The 16,126-nt window shown below is 41.2% G+C and overlaps 1 protein-coding gene across 2 annotated transcripts in view; it reads right to left on the reverse strand.

The window, feature by feature from the left end:
• Positions 1 to 16,126, reverse strand: part of SPECC1L (sperm antigen with calponin homology and coiled-coil domains 1 like) — a 120,662-nt gene that overhangs the window by 16,558 nt on the left and 87,978 nt on the right. For both annotated transcript variants that reach the window (XM_049790643.1, XM_049790644.1), the window contains one exon: positions 11,444 to 11,546. In XM_049790643.1, the coding sequence (XP_049646600.1) occupies positions 11,444 to 11,546 (103 nt within the window). The remainder of the gene's footprint in view (positions 1 to 11,443; positions 11,547 to 16,126) is intronic.

A 16,126-nucleotide genomic window follows, 5' to 3' on the forward strand; every position in this document is an offset into this window, starting at 1 on the left:
GTCCCCCTAGCCTGCCAAGAGTATTCATAAATGCAGAGCCAGGAGTAATCCCTGAGCACCTCCAGGTGTGGTCCAAAAACCAAAGGAAAGAAAAAGAAAAAAAAAAAAAAGAAAGAAAATGTAACATTATGTCTTTTCATTTGTCTCCTTAAGTCAGAAGCCATTTGCTCTATAATTTAGAAGAAAATATGACCCCAAAAAGAAAGCCTGAAAGTATGGCAGAAATTTATTCATAGGGATAAAGGAAACTTTCTGACACATTTAAGAACTGAAGGAGTGCCTGTAGTGATAACACAGTGGGTAGGACATTTGCCTTGCACGTGGCTAACCCAGATTTGACTCCCAGCATTTCATATGGTCCCCTGAGCCTGCCAGGAGTAATTTTTGAGCACAGAACCAGAAATAACCCCTTGCACCATTGGGTGTGATTCCCCCCCCCCAAAAAAAAAAACATTTGCAGGTGACACTGACAGTGTCAGATCTAGGGCAAAGGTCACACCCCTCTCCTCTCATTTCCAACTTCTTTACAAGAGAAGTTCAAGTTCCACATCATCTTGATTTTAAGTCTGACTTTCTCCAATTTCTAGGAGAGGAATTTTGGGTACCAATTCAGGTACTTTTTCAAATATGATACCCGGACCATTATTACCTTAAAACTAAAGAGCACTGGCAATCAAACCACTTGATTATGTCTACCAGAGTTTCTCTGTAATTAGTAGGAGCCAAATGGGAAAAGAATGTAGAGCAGAGGAATAGAAGTCTTCATGAAAGAAAAATTAGTCTCTGATAACTCCTCAAGGCCTCCCAGCTCTTCCACAAGCACATTCAGTTGAGGGGTCACACAGGCCCATCACGGAGGCCATTACTGCTGTGTCAGTCCATGGCTCTGCAAAACTAATCCTCTTACAGGAAGTCACCATTACTGAATGGCTTTCAAATGAAAGGGTCCTGAATGAAAAGGCCGAATAAAAATCAGCAGTTAAGAGCCGGTGCTGGAGGCAACTGAGATACTTTAGGAGTTAAGACACTTGCCATGCCTGTAGCCAACTTCGGTTCCATCTCCAGCACTGCATATGGTTCTCAGTCCTGGCCCGAAGTGATCCTTGAGTGCAGAGCCAGGAGAAAGCCCTGACACAGCAGAGCATGCACCTCACTACCACCGACAGTGCTGCTATGCCTAACTCCTCTACTTTTCATCTCTAATTTGTGTTAGGGGAAACGAAAAACGCATCACTTACCTCTAAAACAAAGATCAAATAAATTCATAGTAATGGTACTAAGCAACTAATTAAAAAAATTTATAGTGCTGATATTTATGGAAATAGATATTAATGGCTGCTGTCAAATCATGTTTGAAAGGAAGGAAAGAAGCATATTGTGATTCTGGGAAAGCTCTGTTTCCCAGATGCTATGTTTGGCATTACAAGGAATCCCCTGGAAACAGGAAGCAGTTCTTTCTCTCCACTGTGACAGAGGATCATCTAACCTCTGCCTGCTAGAGTGGACATAGGACCAAGAAGAAGAGAGATGTGATTCCCTGCTGCTATTCCCTAGTGTCTCATGGAGACGTGAACTTGTCTGACAGCTGTGAGCTGTCAGAACAAAGATATCTTGTTATCAATGCAGAAAACAGCTATGGACTGCTGCAGTTTTGGTTGCTTCACTGTAGAGAACTTGTGAGTATATGTGTGAGTTCCTATAAAGAATGGGTGGGGCTTCATAGCTAACCATTCTTTTCTCCCTTTGTTCAAGTATTTTTAACCCCAGGGACAAAGCAAATATTTACAAACAATAAGATCTTTTCTATGGTTTCTAAGTAAAATGACCACCATCTAAAATATTTTTGTAATCAAGACTCTAGACCTAGATTTGATTTTGATCAAAATCCTTATCTAACGTCTGCACGTTTTTTAAGGTGTAGGAGGCCAATTCTATGACCTAAGACTCCAGTTCTAAAAGAAGGAATTAAAGCAACTAAGCTTTGTTTGACTATGAGAAACTCCTTACTCATAAACTGTGCTTAGTGCCCACTGGCAGAACTCCCAACTTGCCACCTTTCCCTACCCAGCCTTAACTGGAATCATGACAAGGAGTCTATGGAGGAGGAAGAGCAAGTGGCATTCTGTAATACATACCCTCTGGGGATAATAAAGATTTCTTTTGACAAACGGGTGGTGTGTGTGTGATGTGTGCTCTATCTCCTGGCCTCTCAAAGACCAGTTTTACTACGGGTTGTCCAAGTAGACAATGGCCAAGTGTCACACGAACACTTCATACAATCTATTAAGAGAATTTCCTTTTCTCCTGTTAGTCTACAGACAATCTAAAATTACAAAGAATGCTGTGAAGTATTGAGCTATTTTTATCTGTCCTTTGGCTTTTACACTACTAACTCTTTTCAATCTATGAGGACACACAATTCTGGGAGAATAAAGGATAAATATGCTCCTTTGTTGCTGCTTAGTGAATGAGGGTCAAGAAAGAAAAGGAGGGAGAAAGAGAAGAGAGGAGGTAGGGAGGGAGAGAGCAAGAGCCAGCGAGCTAAAATAGTTCACTGGGAAACTTCCTAGGTGTGGTGGAACACAATCTGACAAATCCTTTTCCTAAAAAGCAAACATAAAACTAGGCAAAACTTACCAAAATTACCTTTCATGGCTTTAAAAAGCAAAGGTAAATAACAAAATAAGCAGTATTATTCATGGAAAGGAATAAGAAACTATAGCTAAGAACAATAGGAAACTGTGGTCTTCTTTGTCTTAAATTTCCCATTTATAGTGCTTAGCACACCCAGAATTGCTGGGATAACAATGGTGATATCAAAGAGAGAACCTGGGTCTTTATCATGCAATGCATATACTCCAGCCCTCTGAATTGTCTCTCTAGTCTCTAGAGGACACAACCAAAACACAAATGGTTTCAAAATGCACAAAGCAAAAATGGTTAGAACTCTATGGAAAAGTAGAAACCACGACTAAAGCCAAGGAATTCCAGTATCAATAACAGAGACTTAACAGACAGAAACTAAATAACACCCTAGACTGAGAAACCTAATTTCACATTTATAGAATATTTCTCCAAAACAACATTTTATTTATTTTTATTTTATTTTATTTTATTTTTGGTTTTTGGGCCACACCCGGCGGTGCTCAGGGGTTACTCACTCCTGGCTGTCTGCTCAGAAATAGCTCCTGGCAGGCACGGGGGATCATATGGGACACCGGGATTCGAACCAACCACCTTTAGTCCTGGATCAGCTGCTTGCAAGGCAAACGCCACTGTGCTATCTCTCCGGGCCCCAAAATAACATTTTAAACAACTACATTTGACCCTTGGATGGTGACACACAGGTTTGAGTTTTGTGGGTCCACTTAGAGGTAAATTTTCTTCTAAATAAATGATATAAATTTCTAGCATCAACAAACTGCACATGTATTTTCTCTTTTTTATGATTTTCTAGTGTATATAACATACAAAATGTGTTACAAGTGTTTGTTATTGTTATCTTTGACTAGTGAACAGTGCTGCTAAGCCCCTTGCTATTCAAGGGTCAACTGTATAAACCCCATACATAATGGTCTGAAGGAGGCAGATGTAGGAGGCCCAGGGTCAATCCCTAGCAGCACATGGTAACCCAACCACAGTTAGGGGCAACCACCTAGCACCAAGCTATTTCTATAGCCCCTAAGCACTGCCGTGTTATGATTCCCCTCTACACACAACCCTCCCCCAAAGAACAGGTCTGTGGGTTTTTTTTCTTCTCAAACAAAATAGTGTTGGGAAAATTGAATATGCATTTGCAAAGGCATAGGCTGGGGCTAGGGACTATAGAATGGACACAGTGTGAAGGTGACCCACACTGGTATCAAGGACTAAAGCCCAAAATCCATCTTTGGAGTTTATTTGTATTTGTTTATAAATAGTGTTGAGTTTTATCACGTCTTTTATGATCTATCGAGACAGAATCATCTTCATCCTTTCATTTTGAGGATTAAAACTTGGCATATAGGGCCCGGAGAGACAGCACAGCGGCGTTTGCCTTGCAAGCAGCCGATCCAGGACCAAAGGTGGTTGGTTCGAATCCCGGTGTCCCATATGGTCCCCCATGCCTGCCAGGAGCTATTTCTGAGCAGACAGCCAGGAGTAACCCCTGAGCACCGCTGGGTGTGGCCCAAAAACCAAAAACCAAAAACAAAAACAAAAACAAAAAAAAACACCTTGGCATATAGTCAAATCAAACAAACATTATAGGGGGCACACCCAATGGTGAATGGGGTATGACCTATACTCAGGCAACACACAGGCAAGGCATGTGCTCAGCCTCCTCAGCCACATCCCTAACCCATGATCCTATGTTGACAAACACTCTTGATTAGTTGAAAACAATTGTGCAATTTGAAGTGGTCTGGTATATTTTACAGCGGTCAAGGCAAATGGCTAATAGTGACACTCAACGTTTTAATAGCTTGACTAAATTTGTTTCTTTCTATTAACTTCTAAGAGAGGTATGCTAAAATCTGGAAATACAATGAAGTGAAAACTGACAGAACTTAAAACCATTATTTTAGAGGCCTAAGCGCTCTACTATCTGAATCACGTCACCTCTTTTCTGTTACTCATTGCTTCTCTTAGTTCTTGGCCATTTCACCAAATTTACTCTTATATTTGGTATTTTTGAATTAATGAGAGTTCCTACTTGTCAAAAGTGAAAGAGGCTGGATGATGAGACATATTTTAAAGTTTCTTTATACAAAGAGAATATGGGATGGGCATGTTGATTTTAAGAGCAAGTCCTAAAGCTGAATCCTGAGGACCTTAGTGATCTTTCTAATTTTAGTTTTTTCAGGCTACCTACTGACACTCTGAGCTGGCAAGTCTTGAACTCAAACTTCCTAGTATATAGCTTTTGTGAGTAAGAGCTATATGTTATTTTTGTCCTCTTGGACATAGTTTTCTACCGAATCTCTCCATTTCGTTGGAGGATGTGATACATACCTTAAAGGTGAAAGTTGTCCATATATGTATGCACTACTCTGAGATAGTCTTTTCCCTGGGATTCTGGACCTTCCAATCCTGGCTACGTTCATGGCCCTAAATTCAAATTTCAATCTTCTTACTTAGAAAATGAAAACAAAACCTGGACTACTACTTTCTCTTTGGCATGGGCAAAAGTTGGCAAATGCAGCAAAATTTTTAGAAACAGCAGAAACTCAATGTATTTTCTTTCTTTCTTTCTGCAATTTGGCTCCTGCTAAATTTGTCCTGGCTGCTTTCATTTGTTCCCAGTGTCTTAAAAGATATAAATATACATTTTAAACAGCTTTTATAGTTCAGTTCCACAGAGTTTGGTATAATAGTCTAACATACCCATATACAGAAGTCTACATGTTTTAATTACTGGTGTGCATCTTATCAAGCATTATCAAGCTTCCTGAAAACAGGAATCATTTAGTTTTCCAATTTCTACTTCAATACCCACCAATAATAGTCTGGCACAAATTTAGAATGATTTTAAAGTTGGGTTTTTAAGTTGGCTGGGATATAGTTTAATAGTGAAGTGCTTACTTTACATGCGTGAGACTTAGGTTTGATCCCTAGCACTGCCATACACACAAAAATGTATTTCAGATAATTTTTATATTAGAAAACTTGCTAGAATATAAGTAAGGCACATCACATAAAAATATCTTTCCCGGAGAGATAGCACAGCGGTGTTTGCCTTGCAAGCAGCCGATCCAGGACCATTGGTGGCTGGTTCGAATTCCGGTGTCCCATATGGTCCCCCATGCCTGCCAGGAGCAATTTCTGAGCATGGAACCAGGAGTAACCCCTGAACACCGCCGGGTGTGGCCCAAAAACCAAAATAAAAAAAAAAAATCTTTCAAGTCCATGTTCTGGTTTCACAAATTTACCCACTAGGAAACAGCCAGTTCTTTTCCCCCTTTGGCTCAAGCACTACAGAATAAATCCCTCACCAAAACTACATTTAATGTTTATTTGAGATTAAATTACCTCAGGCAGTACTAAAAGCTTTTCTTCATTTATTAAAACTATTCTGAACTAGATTAAGTGGTTTTATTATTCTTTGGCTTAACTAATCAATTTCTAAGTCTGACATTCTGTGAGAAAACAATGCAATTTTTCATTTAAAGTGAAGGTCTCTTAAATTAACCTTTAGAGGCTCCTTGATTGCAGTCTGTTAGGCTCTTCCAGAACAAAAGAATACATAATGCAACATAAAGGGCTAAAAACTCAAGCTGATAACCAAAGGCAAGTTTACTGAGAATATACATTATTTTCCCTATTATCTGGTTAGCATAATGTATTACACATCTCATGTTGTTAATCTCTAAAGAAATAGCTACAAAACAGTGCAAGTCCCTGGGATTCAGAAATTACAAAGGTTAGAGAATAGGACAATAGATTATTACTCCTTACAGATTTTCTCTGTAAGGTCTTAAAAATGACTGATTTAAATTTAAAACCATAATCATACAACAACAGAGGCACCGATTAAAATAAGGAAGATGCGATCATTAAAGCAGTAATTTGGAAAGTGGCTGATGTGATGCCACAGACTAGCATCAGAGCCTTGAGGCAGTCACTTAGTTTTGTGGGAAGTCTCAGTGTCACATTTGTAAACCTGACAGTAATCAGACCAGGAGGCCCTTTCAACAGCAATAGTTTAGGATTCAAAAACTTCAGCGAACAATAAGTGATGGCACAATTTAAAAGGGTTGTTAGATAAAAGGCCAAAGTCAGAGGGCTTGTTTTGTAATGGACAGTTAATAACATTACAATGTGATTAGTACAATTATTTGAGGATGACTCTTAGGACAGTTAAAAGAAGATGATACGGGTATTAGGGAATCTATCTCCATTGATTAGACAGCTCCTATGACATAAAGCATGCACGTGTCGAGCCTGAAAGATGCAGCTGGCGTCTGAGAGATCGTACGTGCTAAGTGTCACTTAATAGCTCCTGCTCTGGTGAGCCGGTCAAGTGTCACAACCTGCCCTTTCCTGCAGACTGTTGAGTGCTCAGACACCAAAGTATATGCGTTTCAAACTTAGGTCTCCATAGAATGGGCATGCTCATTGCTCATCCACAATTACAACTAGATAAGAGCCCTGGGACTTTGGGGCTGTATCAGATCAGATGCAGCTTTTAGTTTAAAATTATGTTTTTCAGATAGCCTCATTTTAACTCATAAACCTTGAAATCAAAGAACTATCTATCATCCTCTCTACTTTTAAATGGCTTTTAAAGAAAGATACGTCTTAGAGAAAAATGTAAGTTAAACAAAAGAAGTATGTTGGGATTTTTACTGAAGTATTTGTAGGAAGTAGGGAGGAAGGGAATTGGTATTATAAAGTAAGACTGTCTTGTTTACAAAGTTTTTTTAAAAAAGGAAAAAAGAGATAGAGATAGAGGGAAGAAAAATGTATGTCCCAGAGACAGGAAGGGGAGAAAGCATTAGGAAGGGGGTGGGAAATATGCACTGGGAAAGGTTGTTGCGTACTGTATCACTGTAACTCAATCATAAACAACTTTACCTGTGTGTGTGGGGGAACCCTTATAGCCATGGTGTTTAAGTTAAAATTAAAAAAAGGCTTTTATTTGTCTACTGAATTTGTACTACTGACCTGTAGTGTGGGATCTTTTTTCTAACATTGTTAAGAGGTAAATATGGGTCTGACAGTAAGAGTTAAGGGAAAAGTTTACCAGACATTAAGGCTAAACTATTTTATTTTTATTTATTTATTTATTTTTGGTTTTTGGGCCACACCCATTTGATGCTCAGGGATTACTCTTGGCTAAGCGCTCAGAAATTGCCCCTGGCTTGGGGGGGACCATGTGGGACGCCGGGGGATCGAACTGTGGTCCTTCCTTGGGTAGCTCTTGCAAGGCAGACACCTTACTTCTAGCACCACCTCGCTGGCCCTATGGCTAAAATGTTTTTGTTGTTTTGTTTTGTTTTGGGGCCACACCCAGGCATAGGGGGCCATATGGGACCCCGCATTCGAACCAGCCAACTTAGGTCCTGGGTCGGTAGCTTGCAAGGCAAAAGCCGCTGTGCTATCTCTCTGGCCCTAAGGCTAAAATTTAATGTGTGGCAGAAAGTACAGAGATACTGCCTGGTGGTAGAACACATTTGAGGTGGAAGGCTGCAATCTTTGGCATGTGTCACACCTGCAATGCCAAAATATTTGGCAGGATTCACCAGCAATGTAATTCGGTCCTGGCTTTTTGGTGTCCCATTTCTATACAGGTTCTTTGTTCTTGAGCCAAGTTTGCAGTTTGTGTATTGCTAAAAATTTTCCCATTTCATGTAAATTATCTAATTCATTAGCAATAAATTATTCAGAGTATACCAATTTAATCATTTTAATTTCTGTAAGGTGATTACTAATGTCATTCTATTATTCCTGACTTCAGAAATTTTAATTTTAGTTCCCCTTCTGTTCAATCTAGCTCAGGGGTCTCAAACTCGCAGCCCGCCGGCCATTTGCGGCCCTCCATACAACATTTTGTGGCCTGCAGCTGGCCTTCAAATATCGCAGTATTCGTGATTATTCGCTTACAGAATAATTGCAATAAAAATCGCATTAGTAAGAAAAAAATTGCATTAAACATTCGCATACCCCAAGCAGTTCCATTCGGGGTATGCAAATGTTTAATGCGATTTTTTTTCTTACTAATGCGATTTTTTATTGCGAATATTCAGTAAGCGAAATCCCTTATGCGGCCCTGCCTCACCCCGACTTTGCCTCCTGCGGTCCCCAGGTAAATTGAGTTTGAAACCCCTGATCTAGCTAAAGATTAGTCAATCTGTTAGTAGTTTCTTTATTTTTTGAGTAGTTTTGGAGCTGCACCTGGAAGCATTGGAGGAACTAAGCAATAATAGCAAGGAGCAAACCCAGGTTCCCACATGCAAAGCATGAGCTCTAGCCCCGAGTTACTTCCTTAATTGACCAGGTTCATTGGTTGATCACTACAAAAGATCCAACTTTTGACATGATTCCCTTTCTTCCAAATCAGTGCTTCCCAGAGAGCGGGGCACTGCTCCCTCCTCCCTGGGAGAAAGGAATGTCGATTCAACCCGTAGTAGACTTGAGCATAACTTTAAGCTCATAAAGAAGGCAGCTTTGGGGACTTGGGGGGACAGAGCAGGGCTAGTGTAAGTAAATTTGGATTACTTTACTTGATTTAGAGATTCAATATTTAATACCCACCCACCTCTTTTTGAGTGTTTGGGCCATAGTGCTCAGGGCTTATTTGTGGCCTTACACTCAGAAATCACTTCTGGTGGGCTCAGTGGACCACAGGGGGTGAAAGTGTGCAAGGCAAACATTTCACCTGCTATTACTATAACTTCAGCCCTTAATGTTTTCCTTTTAAACTTTCTTAGGATGACGCAGGATCCCAGTGTGGGGGTTGTCTGGATCAAATCCCCATTCACCACTCTGAACAAGGATGGGGACCAACAGAGGACAGCTTATTCAGACCTTTGTGACAGGAAGTGTGTTCTCTGCCCTGAACTCACTGCAGGCTGACCTGTAGGACACAGTGTGGAGGGACCATGTTACACCTGCTGGAACCATTTGCACTCAGAACCTCCCTTAGCACTCACTGCTTTACTCAGAGCTGGGGTGGGATTGTTCCGCTCAAAATTCCTGATCCAGCTCTGGCTGGGGCAGAGGCTTCCTAAAGATAGTCTGGTAGTTCTTGGCTTGATTTTTATGTTTTCTGCTATAATATTGAGTTCTGACCCATACTGATAGCTCTGAACCAACTTCAAGCTTCGCACACTTTACTGCCTCCTCCTTTCATATAAAATTATCAGGAAATGTTGCATTTAGTTTAGTAACCATTTAGTTATGCAATTCTGGGAAGATAAAACAAAGAATTCAGAACTCTTAAATCCTTTCTTTTTCTGAATTCTTTCTTATGAGCTTTCTGTTCACCAGAATATGAAAGGACAATTCAGAACATCTGCTGCAAGCTGAGAAGTCTCTTCAACGAATACTGTATGTAAGGAAATGACTTATGCCTTCTAGGAACCTATGAATATATTTTAGTGGTTTCCATATTGTATAGAATTAGAAGTTCAGATGTGAGATGAGAACACAACGACAACAAAATAAGAAAGGAGGATGCTCTGGAGAACAATGAAAAGAAACCTTAAGCACTGAAATTATTTAAAGTAAAATTATTATCTTTTTACTCAGTCCAATAAAGCTCTCAATTAATCAGGATTTATGTAAAAACTAATGGAAGTATTCAGAAGACCAGCTGCTCTAAATGAAACATTTAATTTTTTAAAAATAATTTATTTAATCACCATGGATACAAAATTGTTCATAATTTGAGTGTCAGTTATAGAATGTACAGAACCCTTCACTAGAATATATTTCCCGCCACCACTGTCCCCAGTTTCCCTCCCACACACACACCTCTGCCTGCCTTTGGGGCAGGCATTTATTTTCTTTCTCTCTCTCACCCTCCTTTTTTGTCACTATGGTTTACACTATTGTCAATGAAGAGATACCATGCATATCACTTTTTCTCTTTTCAGCACCCAGTTCTTGTCCAGAGTGATTAATTCCAGCTATCACTGTCATATTGTCCAGTGAACCCTCTTCTACCCTAACTGCATTCACTGCTCTAAAAGATACTTAATTCATCCAAGTGATATTCAGTCAGGTTTGGGGTATTTTATTTTATTGGTTTTTTTTTTTTTTTTTTTTTGGTTTTTCGGGCCACACCCATTCGATGTTCAGGGGTTACTCCTGGCTAAGCGCTCAGAAATCGACCCTGGCTTGGGGGGGGACCATATGGGACACCGGGGGATCGAACCGTGGTCCTGATCCTTGGCTAGCACTTGCAAGGCAGACACCTTACCTCTAGCGCCACCTCGCCGGCCCCGGGTTTGGGGTATTTTAGATGTGTTGAAATCCAATATATGACTTGTCTTTTCTTTCTTTCTTTCTTTTTTTTTGGTTTTTGGGCCACACCCGGCGGTGCTCAGAAATACCTCCTGGCAGGCACGGGGGACCATATGGGACACCGGGATTCGAACCAACCACCTTTGGTCCTGGATCGGCTGCTTACAAGGCAAACGCCGCTGTGCTATCTCTGTGCTATCTCTCCGGGCCCAAAGGAAAGTTTTGTTTGTTTGTTTGTTTGTTTCGGGTTTTTTTTTGGGGGGGGGTCCGCACCCGGCAGCGCTTAGGGGTTATTCCTGGCTCTATGCTCAGAAGTCGCTCCTGGCAGGCTTGGGGGACTATATGGAATGCCGGGATTCCAACCACTGTCCTTCGGAGTCTAAGGCAAATGCCTTACCGCTGTGCTATTTCTCTGGTTTTTGACTTGTCTTTTCTAATGTGAGAAACAGGACTTGGTTTAGCAAGTGCTCATGTGGAACAAACACCATGATATTACCTGATAACCTTCTGTTTTCTTCTGACACCACTTCAGCAAAGCATTCCTCTTTGAGCCTCCATATTCTCTCGCCAGCGCTGAGAGAGGATCTTTTCTTTCTTCCCTAATATGTGAAAATAAGAAATCAAAGTCGAAAAATATTTTTTGTTTGTTTTTGGTTTTGGGGTCACAACTGGCGATACTCAGGGGTTACTCCTGGCTCTGCGCTCAGAAATCGCCCCTGGCAGGCTCCGGGGATCATATGGGATGTTGGGGTTCGAATCAGGGTCCATTCTGGGTTGGCCGTGTGCAAGGCAAATGCCCTACCACTGTGCGATCGCTCCGCCCCCCTGAAATGCTTTTTAATTTGAGTAGCACTGGTAAGGCTGCCAGTGGCAAGATGTACCTTTTGATTTAATTCATTTTACCGACGTGTTTCTGCAGAGTTCCCACAGAACCACCATTTTCAGGGGTTTCTGCTATCTGAAGGAAGAAATTCTACTAACCCTTTGGAAATCAGCAAAAAATTAAGTACAATGGATACCCACAGTTAATGGAATGCATGTGACAATGCTCAGAAAGGGTGAACAAACAATGCTGGCAGCACTTGCAAGTCATAGGCTTTGGTTTTATTTCACTCATTTTTGTTTCCAATTTCCTATAATTTTAATTATTGCATTTTTTAAAATGCTTCAGGGGTTGTTGGAGCAATAGTACAGTGAGTAGGCACTGGCTGGCAGGTGGCCAATCGGGTTTCAATCCAAAGCACTTCACCCTGTCCCCAGTCCCGGCAGAAGTGATCCTTGAGTGTGGAGCCAGGAATAAGCCCTGAGTATTGCAGGGTATTGTATGCAAAAACCAATATACTCACCATCCCTCACTCAAATGTACCTCACACACTCAAATGTACCTCACAGAACAACACTGTGCTGGCCAATCAATGGTAAGTGATTTGGCAACAATAAACAGGCAGCCCCGCTCCCACAAGGAGCATCAGAACTTACTGAAGAAGGGATGTGCCTTAGAGTTGGGTGGGAGTAGGTGGGGTGGAAATCCATGCAGAGACAAATACAACGTTTTGAAACATATACAGGGTATTTTAAGGCAATGACCCTTGCCTTGTGGGCAAATCAAGACAGCAAATTAAAAAATGATTTTGAGGTTATTCTGGTGATGCAGCAGGGAAGCATATAGCATGTGCTTATAAACATATGTGTGTTGGGGCTTGTGTTACATCTCAGGAAAGAAAGACAGCTCCTCATTGTTGAGTCTGTCCCCAAACCTCAGCATCGACTTTGGAGATAGAACCTAACACTAAGGACCACGTGTGGGAAGGAATGTTTTGTACAATAACCTATGTCTTGATAAGCTGCAAACTTTTAGGGCTGGAGTGATAGCACAGTGGTAAGACATTTGCCTAGCACAATCCGGGATAGACCCAAGTTGATTCCTGGCATCCCATATGGTTCTCTGAGCCTGTCAGGAGTGCAGAGCCAGGAATAACCCCTGAGCCCTGCCAGGTGTGGCCCAAAACCCTAAAAAAAAAAAAAGGCTTCAGGGGCCAGAGAGATAGCATGGAGGTAAGGCGTTTGCTTTGCATGCAGAAGAATGGTGGTTCGAGTCCCAGCATCCCATATGGTCCCCTGTGCCTGCCAGGGGCGATTCAAACTTTTAATGCCTGGTATAATCTTTAGGGATTACTTTATAAGCAGGGTCTCTAGCCAATGCTTCATAAACTTCAAGAGCTCAAAAAACATCCTAAAAGTTATTGTGTTTTGAGTGGCTTGGTATTATTCAACACATTGATCTGCTGTTCCCCCCAAAAAAGTACTTTGCCCTTTAAATTATTTTACAAAAGCAAAAAGAAACCGTATTGCATTGAAACTTCTCCATCTGAGAAGCAACAACTAATTTATCTTAGAACCAAAAGCAAAATACCAAAATTATTTCTGGGGCCAGAGAGATAGCACAGCACTAGGGCGTTTGCCTTGCAAGCAGTCAACCCAGGACCAACAGCGGTTCGAATCCGGGCATCCATATGGTCCCCAGTGCCTGCCAGGAGCGATTTCAGAGCACAGAGCCAAGCCAGGAGTAACCCCTGAGCATTGCTGGGTGTGGCCCAAAAACAAAAACAAAAAACAAACAAAAAATTATTTTCAAACAGGATCTGAGCAGTACCACATCTTCGGGAGCTCGTAATGAACTGTTGAAGTGATTGAATAAGAGGCCCCTGGTAGAGGTCTCAAAAGCACTGCTTCGGAGGCTCCAAAACAACAACAAAACAAAGAAACCATTGCATGAATACATAAGGTAAGTGCCCACTATCTACCTTATTTTAACATAAAAGTCCCTCAATCCACCTCCAAGGCCATTATGGTTTACATCAGGGGTCCTCAAACTACGGCCTTCGGGCCACATATTGTATTTATTCCCATTTTGTTTCTTCACTTCTAAATAAGATATATGCAGTGTGCATAGAAATTTGTTCATAATTTTTGTTTTTACTATAATCTGGCCCTCCAACAGTCTGAAGGACAGTGAACTGGCCCCCTGTTTAAAAAGTTTGAGGACCCCTGGTTTACATGGTCTATTTCCTTATATAAACAGCTTTAAAGCATCAAAGAACAGTAAATTAGATGGGCATAATAAAAAGCTATGGAAGGGACCAGAGTGATAGCACAGCAGGGAGAACATTTGCCTTGCACATGGCCAACCTGGATTCGATCCCCCGTATACCATATGTCCCCAGAGCATGCCAGGAGTGATTTCCGAGCACAGAGCCAGGAATAAACCCCTGAGTACTGCTGGCTGTGGCTAAATACCAAACCAAAACAAACCAAAAAACCCCCAAACCAAATCAAGCAAACAAAAAAGCTTGGAAGAGCTTCTTGGAGCTATACTTCACTTTGAGAAGAAACTCTAGCCAGGATTTGTTTTCTTGAAGACCAACTGCTAAGTGTAGGGCAGGAGTGGGTCCTTGTCCCAGACCTAAGCAGCTCTTCACCTGGGACACAACAAGCAGAGACAGCGCCCCCTGCAGTCAAACAGGTGGCCTTGACTGGAGAAGGTAAAGCCAAGGGTATGATCTGTGTCTTCTAATTTATCTTCAAAATGTATGTCAACACATGGCTAAAGTTCTGAAGTCCATTCCTAGCCCTTCTTTTTGTTTTGGGGCCACATTTTGTGGTGCTCAGAGCTTACAACTGTTTCTGTGCTCAGGTTTCACTCCTGGCAGGTTTTGGAAAACCATATAGGGTGTTGGGGATTAAACCTGGGTTAGGTACATGCAAGGTAAGAGCCTTACCCACTGTATTATTGCCATGACTCTCCCTTTTTTTGGGGGGGGGGGGGGTACACCCAGCAGAGCTCAGGAGTTGCTCTTGGCTCTGTGCTCAGAAATTACTCCTGGCAGGTTCGGGGGACCATATGGAATGCTGAAGATCGAACCTAGGTTGGCCACGTACAAGGCAAACGTCCTACCCACTGTGCTATCGCTCCGGATGCTCCTTCAATTCTCCTTAATGTGTCAGCAGGTTTCCTTCATCTCTATAAACAAATTCTGTCATGCTTTCAGGCTTTCTTTCTTTTTCTGAGTCATGTTTTCTTTCTTCTAAGTTTTAATATTTTCTAGAGCAAATGGCTTCTGACTTAAGAGGCAAATGAAAAGACATTCATGTTACATTTTCTCTCTTTTTTTCCCTTTTCTTAGTTTTGGGGCCACACCCATCCATGCTCTGGCATTACTACTGGTTCTATGCTCAGGAAATTACTCCTGGAAGGCTTGTGGGGGCTATATGGGATGCTGGAGATCAAATCCAAATTGACTCCATGCAAGGCAAATGCCCTCCCTCCCTGCCGTGCTATTACTCTGGACCCATAATGTTACATTTCTTATATTTATCAATTATAATGCAATATTGTATTGTTTCCACTTTTTCATTCAAAGAAATTGCTGCAGAATTAATGAACTTTCTCTTTGAAAAACCTAAGTCATCTTGATTCAGATCTGATGACTGCCCAAGAAACATTCTAATATCCTTTTCATTGTTCCCCTCAACTTTTGTTTAGAATAATCCTTTAATCATGTCTCTAATTTGTTTATCCAACTTTATAGCTGCTACCACATCAAAGAGACCCAGTGACCTTAAAGGGCTCTACTACCTTGTGAGACCAATTGTTTTCCAACAGCAGCTGAACAGGGTGATACTTGCCTTCCTCCATTCCCATGTACCCATCCTTTCTTCATATACACAACAAACCTCCTGGGTTGCAAGCTCCCCCATCTCCTGGGTCATTCTTCTGTATTATTTGTTTGGGGGTTCACATTGGAAGTACTCAGGGTTCTATATACAATACTGTGGATTGGACCAGGATCGGTGATGGATGTATCATCTCTCTGGCTCTATTTATTCTTTTGGTACAATTACTCAAGTCACTACCTTTGCCAACAAAGCCCTGCCATCCTCCCTCTTACACAACCCTCAAGGCTTTACTCAGATTCCTCTCTTCTAGGAAACCTTCCCTAACATTCTATTCATATCATCCATATTTTACACTGATTCTCTGATTTAAAAAAAAAACCAAACCCAAATAAAAAAAAGAAACTCTATAAATAAAAATAACCAGTTGCCCAAGGAAAGAAACTACTCTATCTTTAATTTTGATTTACTTATCACTTGTATCTTGCTGGACATAGAAAAAGCC

The sequence above is a fragment of the Suncus etruscus genome, chromosome 17 (assembly GCF_024139225.1).
Source record: "Suncus etruscus isolate mSunEtr1 chromosome 17, mSunEtr1.pri.cur, whole genome shotgun sequence".
Taxonomy (NCBI): Eukaryota; Metazoa; Chordata; class Mammalia; order Eulipotyphla; family Soricidae; genus Suncus; species Suncus etruscus.